Raw genomic sequence first — 10,547 nt, 5'->3', positions numbered from 1 at the left:
CACTTTGTGCACAAGACAGCCGGCCATGCAGCTAGGCAGGCCTCAGGCAGTGCAGACTGGAGAGGGAGGTATCCCAAGGCCAAACCCATCAGTCCCACCCTGTCCTGACTGCACCTGGGAAGAAAGAGCCCTCACAGTTCCCAGTTTGCACTTTCAGAAAAATTCTTTGTTTAGACTTTCTAGTGGCTTTCACAATAACATTTTTGAATTAGTCTATAGAAGTTAGGTGAAAGAAATGGAAGTTCCAAAAAATTAAAAGTATCATTTATTAATAACAATTCACAAAACAGGAAAACAGGTAGAGACTTTGTCTTCCTTTGTGAGATGCCAAGCCCATACAATCCACAGCTGTTTTCTGATGGATGCTCTGCTCCTTACAAGCTGCTTCCACATAAAGAAAGTGGAAAGAGGCTGTATGAATGACAACTAAAGACTATTCTGAAAGAAGAGTGGACATACAACATATTCTGTCACTTAAGACATATTCTGTATACATAATTTATTACGGATTTCAATATATTTGCCAATTTGCCCCTCTCATTCCCCCTTCTCACAGGAGTATTATTCAGTTTTGATATTGACTGGATAGATAGCATTGGCTCAGTCTGCAAGATTGCAGTTTTTTTTTCCCTGCTTGTTTCATTAAATAGTGATTTATTAAATAGTGATTTTTGTCCCACAACCCTTCTACATTTCCCTTGAATCTCTCCATTCACTGTGATCATGACAACAAATTACATACTAGTGAGTTAGAAAGTGATTATTAAACTCTGCATTCTGACAATCTAATATTTGACTTTAATTCATGTTTTAAAAAGAAGCTGTATCCTCTGCAACTCTTATAAATCTGTGTGTTTTCTTCTTCTGTCACTCATTATTTGTTCTGTAAGCTGCATCCAAAACTCCATTTTACGTTCTTTCAATTTCTTCGCTGCCTTTTGTGTCAGGTCTATTTCCAGGTATCTTTCATCCATATCATATTGAGGCCAATGTACCAAGCCTTCTCCATTGGGATTTCTGAAAACAATATAATGAGAAGTTAACTGTACAGTTGCCAATCAATTGTGTTCTGACTTCTCAGGCTGAGATCATTTCAGAAAACTAACAGGAGCTCAGATTATGTAATTCTAGTACCGGAATAGCTGGATGTTTTTATCAAAATGCTCATCATTGGAATAGTCAATATTAATAATTCTTATTACTTTGGGACTAAACCTCCACTGGTCTTGGATTTTTATTTAATTTTATTTTGTTTGGTTTGCAGGCTCATTTAAAAGTTTTTTGTTTTTGTTTTTTTTTTCTTGCAGTCATTAAGAATAGAAATTATTTGCTTCAATACTTATCTTGAATTCTGCCAAATGTATAGGAACTACCATACAAGTATTGCCATTATGTTTCAGGCAGCACAGACAAAACTTGAGCTGTAATTAGCATTGTGATTCTCACCCATTTCTAGCAAAGTTAGTCCAATATTTCATAACAGTTCTGCTAAGTTTTGCTTCTTCTTCTGTAGCATTCCCTGTAAGTGAGAGATGAAATAGCAACATGAAAAAAATAATCAAAAAATATCAGTTAAATCTATTCCGATAGACTGTAATCAGTTCTGTAGCAGGGGGTGAGGAGGTTGGACTAGATGATCTTTAAGGGTCTAGATGATCTTTAAGGGTCTCTTCCAACTCAAACCATTCTATGATTTTACTTGTTACTCTGGGCTGTGGGAGTTTTACATGAACAGAGATCTAGGACAGAACAGTAGATGAATGATTTCATGAGAAGTAACTACTACTGAAGACAGAAAATTATTATTTTGGTTCCGATATTTCTAAAAGATATTCTATTCTGAAAGCCCTCAGGTAAGTATGATTAATAACAATGATGTTTTAAAAAGAATTATTTAGCAAGCATGGATACATCACCAGCTAAGAATGGCTTTCCAAAGACAAAGGCAATCTCATCTGCATGATCTGCTTTTACAAACTCCGGTACAACACCTGCAGCTGAGCTTGGTCGATGCTGGAATTCATAAAAGTAGACTGGGTTGCCAGCATCTAGTAGAAAATAAAATTAAAGAGAAGAGTGCTAGTGTTGAAAATGCCTGTCATCAAAGATGATAATTTTTTATCACAAGCTATTTTGATAAAATGAACACACTATCAGTTCTTTTGATAATGAAGTGTGATACACACTGTCCACATACACATCCAAGGATGTAATTCTACATTTCTTCTAATTGATGCTGAATTGGAGACTCACCTCTGTGGTGTCTAGCCACTTCAACAGCTGAAAAAACAAACAAAGGATCTGCTATTGAATCAAGAAGGCCATCTCGCACCTGAGCACGGTTCTCTGCAACCCCTATGTATTCATTGTATACTAGATCAACAATGTCAGAAGGAGCACCCTGAAATAAATAATAAAGATACTTTTTATAATGACAATGAATATTAAAAGGAGTAACAGCATTAACTGAGCATGCTACCTGCGTGTCTATGGCTAAATCCCAAACATTACCTTCTTTCAGAGAAAATCCCCAGCCGTGCCAGAGTGCATCTCCAAGTTCAGAACTGGGAGTTACACCATTACCAGGTATAGATGTTCTTAAGGGAAAGAGGCTTGCAAGATCACAAAGGATGCCCTCAAACATCTTTAAATAAATATTAGTCACTGATGCTGATAGATAATGGTAGTCTGTTCTCCCTTTTGTGGAAATAACTCTCTTAAGAGAAAAGAAATCCAGCAGGATTTCATAAAATTCATTTATTGCTGCAGATGGCCATCATTTACTCCCTTTCAGAACAAGCGTGTGCTCTGCCTTTCCAAGTTCATGATACATATCTGTGGCTCTGAATGACCCATTGCAAGTACTGGCTATGTTTATCAAGTCCTTAATTCTTACATAATAATCTGCAATCTTCTATGTTTGGTAGCTTCAGGAGAGCTCAATAAGCAGAAAAGTGAGAACTTTGCAAATTACAGGGAAGGAAAACCTCAGGTGCCTAAATGTAGGTCTCAGTGCCATTTTAAACATCTCAGGGTATCCTTCCTAGTCTCCATCTGCTGCTTCAGAAAAGCCGATATGTTCTACAGGTCTTGAGTCATACCTGCCAGTACCATACATAGCTTAGATAACCCAGGGTATCCTGAATGTCACAAGAGACCTATGCTTAGCTAACTGCATTAATCCTGGATTTCCACAGAACTACTTTTAAAAAAGACGGGGCATTTAGGGTGGAAATTTAGAATATTTTCTGTGTTCATCAATCAGTAGCAGCAACAGGAATACACCATCTGTGCTGTCTGTTTGGGAATTATTGTCCCAAGTTAGGAAGCTGTCAAAAAGAACAGTCTACTTTTAAATATATCCCTCCAGCAGTATGAATATAGAACCAGCCCAGTGAAGAAGGAGCACTTAGTTATTCTGGAAATGGTTTCTTACCTTAAATGATAATGCTAATGTGCTCTGTAACACTTGACGTGCAACATCTTTCTCCAGACCTTCTGTAAATTCAGGAAATTTCATCATCTGCATGACAAAGAAACTATGTATTTATTAGGAAATCTTTTATTAACAAAATTATATATGAATAAAACCATTATGTATCTCTTACTCTAGGAAGTATCCATCCAAATTCACAGTTATTTACTCCTATTATATATGGGACTGCATTGATCACTTTTTCAGATAGCAATTGCCTGGGACTCTTAGGGAAAAATACGCCATCCAGAGATGCACTGATGAACATGGGAGGCTGGAAAAAAACAAACAAACAAACAAACAAACAAACAAAAGAAAGCTTCAATAGTACATTACTATTTTTTTTCTTCTAGAAAACATCTTCGCATTTTTACTATAGATGCAAAGCAAAAGAAATTAAGTGCCAAGTGAAAATATAAGAAGTAATAGTATTTAAGCTCTCTCTTAATTTCTCTCATCAAGTTTTCTGCACCAGACAGAAAATTTGTGAGGATTAGCATTATATTTTGAATATCCATGAAGTGTACGTGATATCCAATTTACACTTCTTAGGTAGTTCAATCCCAGTATGAATGTACAGAGCAGTGAGGGAAGAACTAACTTCTGTGTTGAAACTGCAAATGAATATGGAAGCCAGTATAGTGACAAGAAATTTTTAGTTGGACATAATATATGATATCAATTAACGTTCAAATTCTCCAGGAAAACTTTTACATTTCAAAATGCTCTTTTCCTTCCCTTGGTAGAGCATGACAGCAAACACATGCAGCTCAAAACCCATGTAGAATTAAAGGGAAGTAACCTGTTCACATTTTTCAGATGAGGTATAGCATAGCTGCAATGTTGTCGTATCCTGAAAAGGTCAAGAAAGAGTCAGATGTTACATTAAACTGAAGTTCTCCTAATATTACAATACACATACAGCATACTCTGTTATGAAAAAAAATTGAAATGTCATTTGAATGCAAGTAGTATAATTTCACCTACCATTTTTAGAGTTATCTGTTCCATCTCTGCCTCAGTTTTTTCTCTTAAGCACTCAACCAATGCAGCTGAACTGGATTTTTCACAGCCAGCTGCAGCAGCAATTCTCTGCAATTAATAAAAAGAACAATCATGCTTTAATTTACTAATTATCCATATGCTTCCTGCAGAAGGTTCTTCTGTGTCACTGAATCTGAGAGTCCAGTGTGTGGCAATCTACATTTCTCGGAAAGGACGAGCAAAGCCAGATATGTTTCAACTGCAGATGCAGAGAATAGGAAGCTCTCATAACCCTTCATGTTGTGGGCTGAGCAGAAAGACAAACATACTCTTCAAAACATTTTCATAGAGTGGATACAATTACCAAGGTAATTGTTTTGGTAAATATCATGCTGGGCTGATAAGGCAGAATAGCATAAAGGAGCTCAAGTGATCCATATTCAGAACACTGACATGTAGATGATAACACGGAGCATGCTACACCTTTCTCAATGACGTATAGTTTTTTTGGGTAACATTAGTTCTCAGCTGTCATTAGAGAGACAGAGTTCATCACAATATTGCCTCTAATACAACCCAGACTAGCAAAAAGAGGTTTCTGGATATTTTTTTCTTGCAGGTGAAAAATTGGGTTGAAGTGAGCTCTTCTTTTTAATTATAACCAAATGGAATAAAGTCTTGTTTCTTTGAGCACAACAGGCATCAAATAGGAGGGAAAGACAACAGTAGTCAGAATCTGGTGCTGTTTTCCAGCCAAAAATTACAGCTCAACTTTTTCTAAAGACATAACAAGTTACAGTGTTTCTTTACGTTTCACGCTTGCTCCCTGCCTTCTCTCTCTCTGCTTCCTCAGTCTTCTGCTTTCACTCAGACATCTGTGGATATTCGCATATTTTGAAAGAAAAGACTCATTAAGTATGCATTATCTGCACACAGAAACACTATCTCTGGTGATTGTGATTGCAGTTTCGCAAGAAAAAGGTCTAGTGCTGCTTTTTAGAATAAACCATTTAAGGTATGCAAAAATATCAGAAAATAAAAACATAAAAAACAAAAACACGAGATACCCACCTGTGCTTGCTCCTCAGGCTCGTCAGTGAACAAAATCCTGACCGCAGTACCACTCTCTGAAATGGCCTTATGGAACAAGCCCTTTGCCAGAGGAGATAAGACCTGAAAAAAAGCAAGAACAAGCGTTACAAGCATTTCAGGAATTACATTCTGACCACTGACTTAGAATTTCATTATCAGGAAATGCCTTTCAAAATTCTTTGAAAACTAATGTCTTAAGATTGTTATTCTGTAGACTCTGACCATAATTCAGCTATGCAAAAGTCTTTGGCAGTAATATCAGGGATAAGGAGTTCAAGCCTGCCAACTTCCATAGGACCTCACTTCCAAGTCTTCATGGAACTATACTGTAAGCCAGATATGGAACACATAACTATGTCAAGGATAGTCTGGCTGTGCTACAGAAAGGGAATAAACAACTATTCGTCAGAACGTAGGAGGTTAGCAAACAGAAATTATTGCTTAAGTGCATTCATTGCTGAACCCCAGGCTCTCTGTGTGATCTGCAGCAAACTGTGAGAGACTGGAAGAGAAGAATCTCTTAATCAATTAATCAATCAGTGTTGATGTAAAAAATTGGCATCATCACTGTATCATAAAATGCCAGTCTAGTTCACATATAATGACTACTCACCTGGGTTACTTTGCACAAGTGACTGTTGTAGCATACAGGAAATGGGCAACAGGGCTTCCTCTCAGAGAACTTTTCTCAAAAGGATAAATTTTGCAAAAGCCAAAAACCCCAGAACTCAAATTAGGAGATGATGAATAACATCTTGGGTCTAAACTACAAGATCTGTGTATGAAAAGTACCTTTTCAACAATCAGAAGCTGCGTTGTTATCACATTGTATTATAGACCAAGGTGATGTGTGGTTTACTATAAAGCCCTACTTTTTTCTCTCACTGATTTTTCATTAAGGCACTAAGAATGAACGTGGACAGGTGTTTTTGTTGTATTTTTTTTTCCCTTAATTAACTAAAATTCATGACTTGTGAACTTACAAGAGCAGAAACACTGACTCCTCCTGCAGATTCTCCAAAAATGGTGACAGATCCTGGATCTCCTCTAAAATGTATGATATTTTCCTGAATCCACTGGAGAGCTGCTACTTGATCCAAATACCCCCAGTTACCACGAGCATGCTTATCACCCGTGCTAGAAAGAAATAATATGTTTAAATGCTCGATGTAAGAAAAAAGGTAGAAGTAAATACAATTTTAAGTATAAGAAATCAACTGCAAAAGAGCCTCTCTGCATTACTTAAAAAGAAATGGCTGAGATCAGAGTATCAGGCAAGACCAGATTTTGAAGCAGATTTGGGACTTGGAAGTTGTTCCCAACTTGCATGTGTAATTAAGACACATATAATTTATTTGCATAAGCAAGTATTCTCCATGCCTTGGCACAAAGGATTTGTGCATATAATTTTGGAAATCACTTAACAAAAACTAGGATAGAATATCTTACCTAAAATATCCAGCAATACCTAATCTGTACTGAATTGTTACAACTACCACATTGTCAAAGGCTGCTAGTGCTGAACCATCATATGATGAAGCTGCTCCAGAAACTAATCCACCTCCATGGATCCATACAAAGACCTGTAAAGGAAAAAGCAGAAACAATTCAGCACAGGTAAGAGCTCCAATTATATAAACTAAATACAGTATTTTGTGCTTTCACTCCCAAGACTTTCAGGTTAAATTTCACAGACAGTAGAAGTCTTTTGAAATGGAGGGTAGCAGCCTTACAACATACACTGATTTCATTAAATACTTAAATTAAACCAGTGTCCCGTGACTTTTCACAGTTTTTGTTTGTTTGTTTTTTTGAGGAAATCAAACATTACTTATGTAAAGTGTCAGTAAGATTTTACTTGTAAAATGGGATTTTTTTTTTTGGTATCTGCTAAAGCTCAATTAAATATTTAGTGGTGCAAAGTGTGTAATTGGATCATCATTAGAGAACTGCACATGTAAGTCTCCATATAGTACAGGTTGTAGATCTGCTGTAAAATTGTTATAATATTTAGGAAGCTTTTAGAAGTTTCAAGTTCAGGCTCAATTTGGTCCATCAAGTCACAGAAGCAGTAAAGTTTGCTAAAGGTTTTACAATGATTTTGCTTACAGGCAGCTTCTCCTGTTCTTCTGTAGAAACGGGTGTGTATACATTCAGATATAAGCAATCTTCAGATATTTGGAGACGAACTTTTTCTTTTCTGTTAGTAATAGCATCTGAAAGATACTGTCCTAATACTTTGTCCTGTAGACACCTGAATAAAAGAAAAAAAAAAAGCAACAGAAATAACTAAAACCTCAGTGGTACAAAGCATAGCTTTTATGTACTCCAAGTACAAATCAGAAACCAATCTGTAGTACACTTCTAGATTGCTGGAAACAGAAAACATAAAATGTTTTTTCACCATTAATATATTTTCTTCCATTGACTTGGCGTTAGTAAGCTCTGTAAAAAGAAGTCACGGTCTGCAGCAGTACACAGTGACAGGCAGATATAATTTTGCATGTTTCAAAATATTACAGAAATATACCTGCAAATGGATATGGCTATAAATTACTTAAATGAAAATGTAAAGTAATTATTTTACATCTGCAATAGTTTTTTGTATTGCAATTATAGATATCAGGCTTGAGTCACTCCAAGAAGGGCGCTAGTACAAGTGGAATAAGATATTTATAATATAGTCTAGAACTGGTCTGTTTCTTAGATGTCCTATTAAGCATGTGATTCATTGGGCATTCTTTTCTTCCAATATTTTATTCCAGCATTTCCTCAGCTTCATTCTGTTTCTGCTCCAAAGTTACACAGTTTATAAACATTATGGCCAAATGCTCCCAAAACGTTATTGATCAAGTGATCAAGTGATGATCCATATTAGTTCATTGCTGATGCCATTTAGACAGCACTTTTTAACAAAAAGAGCAGCTTATAAAGATATCTTTAGAAATGCATTCATTGTAACAGTTGCAGGTGGTAGTGAGATGACACCAATAAATTTATCTTTGTGGACTTTGACCATCTTGCGTATCAGTGTCCTTGAACTGTGTATAATATAAAATCATGAAGAAGATAAATGTTTTTCTCATTGTCTTACATTGGTGGGTAGGAAGCAGCATCTCTGACACCTTTCCATGGCTCAGGTGGCTGGGGTTCAGAAAACCTTAATGGTCCAACAGGAGGCTTAGCAAAAGGAAGTCCCAGAAAGACATTGACACTCCTCTCGGCTGCATTTACTTTGACTTGGTACCCTCGGACACTCCCATAGTTGGTCACCACTTCTGGTTGTTCTGCTTTTTGTCCTGGGGGATGTGTATACAAAATTCAGATAATTGAGTGGTCTGTTGGTTAGTAAGTGAAAAAATTCTACGAAATTTAGCTACCTAAATATATACCTTTTTTTTTTTTCCTAAACAACTTATTTTCAAACATAAGGTTTCAACAGCCTCTATCAGTATAGATGACAACATTTCAGCCTTCATTCTGGTTGTGTTTGTATGTATAATCTCCTTCAGGTATATCATATATATTTGCTCACTATGCACACACATTAGTAATTGTGTGTAGATCGTAATCCATTTGATCCAAGTTGTTAAAAGTCCAATAGACTGCTCTCATTAAGAAAAGGCATTTCCTTTTTAAGAAATGGATCTGTGAATGCGCAATATATATTTGGGACTCTCATTAGTAGATACAGACAAAAGAAAAAAACTTCTAATATACCTGAAAATACTCTGGCATATACAAACGGTGTAAACATTTAGGTAAGATTTATGTTAATCACTGTGAAAATTCTCAGTATCTAATTAAAAACATGGCATATTTTGGTCTTCTCTGACTCAGCAGACAAAATTTTGCAAGAGGAATTTAGTTTTTCTAGTTGTAAAAACAACAACAACAAAGACAAATGCCTGAAAATAGATCACAAAGAGGAAATGAAGAACTATTTGCTATTCAGACTTAATTTCTCTGCAGCAAGGTTGGGCACCCAGGTCCTCAAAGAAGGCTGGGATTCCCATAGGTAGTCTCCTTCCAGAAGGGAACAGTGAAAAACATTTCTGAGGCTTACCAGTAGCTACAAGTGCTGTAATCCCAGCAGTGAGAATTAAGGACAGCAGCGTGTTCTTTTCAGTTGCCATTTTGCATGCAAGTCACACATTTACCTCCTCGGTGTATTGCCTTTAATACTCTGTGAAGTATAACTGTTACGCAAGACAAACACTGATTAGTTAAAGCATTTCTCAAGCTGTGAAACCAAACCAACAGTGGCCAGCCTGAGCAACTGCCCTGACTGTAAGCCACTCCCTTCAAGGGGAGTGTGCAGCAGCTTGTCTGTATATGGGAACAGCGAGATCTATATGCAGAATGTCTCCAGAAATTTCATACTAGCTTCTCGCCGCTTCTTATAAATCTTATTCACGGAGTATCAGGACTCAACTATTTGCCTTAAAATACATTGTAAATAGTCCTCATAACATCAGGAGATTCTTCCTGCTACAATAACACTACTATCTTTGAAAAATTAGGACTTAATCTCCCACTACACACTGAAGAAACCAGGAAAACTACCCTATTATTTTATTACATTTACTTCATTTTAGTATGTAATTGCTTCATTTCAATATATGTAACACATAGTATATCCACAAAGACCAAAATCCAAAAAATAATCCTGAAAAAAGTGCCTTTGCTGAAGTAAAAATTGGTAGATTTTTCATCTCACAAAAGGATATTTTTTGACAAAAGCAATACTAGAAAAATCTCAGCTTTTCCTGCAGGGTGGATACTCCACCTACCACTCAGTCCTGTGCGTTCAGGAATGTTTGTCTTTTATCTCAAAATAAAAGAGTTTTGCAATACTAAAGAGAGGCTTTCTCAACTATTGTAGCACGGGAGCAATATTAAACGATTTGGGTAGTAACCCCACATTTAATCCCTATGAAGAAATCAGGAGAGTTTAGAGATTTCCGTGTGAACTTATGTCTGTCACGCAGGCATG

The 10,547-nt window shown here is 36.4% G+C and overlaps 1 protein-coding gene across 2 annotated transcripts; it reads right to left on the bottom strand.

Moving 5' to 3' along the window:
* Positions 1-247: 247 nt before the first annotated feature.
* Positions 248-9,849, bottom strand: LOC101790670 (fatty acyl-CoA hydrolase precursor, medium chain-like). 2 transcript variants are annotated; one of them, XM_005019985.6, is made up of 14 exons: positions 9,618-9,849; positions 8,646-8,850; positions 7,661-7,805; positions 7,001-7,134; positions 6,535-6,688; positions 5,531-5,632; positions 4,463-4,567; positions 4,278-4,328; positions 3,609-3,749; positions 3,437-3,523; positions 2,254-2,401; positions 1,917-2,048; positions 1,447-1,519; positions 248-1,017 (listed from the first exon to the last, which is right to left on the bottom strand). In XM_005019985.6, exons 1-14 carry the CDS (start codon positions 9,685-9,687, stop codon positions 840-842), a joined length of 1,725 nt encoding a protein of 574 aa, XP_005020042.2. In that variant the 5' UTR covers positions 9,688-9,849; the 3' UTR covers positions 248-839.
* Between the last annotated feature and the right edge of the window lie 698 nt (positions 9,850-10,547).

Source organism: Anas platyrhynchos, chromosome 12 (assembly GCF_047663525.1).
Source record: "Anas platyrhynchos isolate ZD024472 breed Pekin duck chromosome 12, IASCAAS_PekinDuck_T2T, whole genome shotgun sequence".
Taxonomy (NCBI): domain Eukaryota; kingdom Metazoa; phylum Chordata; class Aves; order Anseriformes; family Anatidae; genus Anas; species Anas platyrhynchos.
Note: the sequence above shows the minus strand (reverse complement) of the source record. Positions and strands in the feature narration are given on the sequence as shown.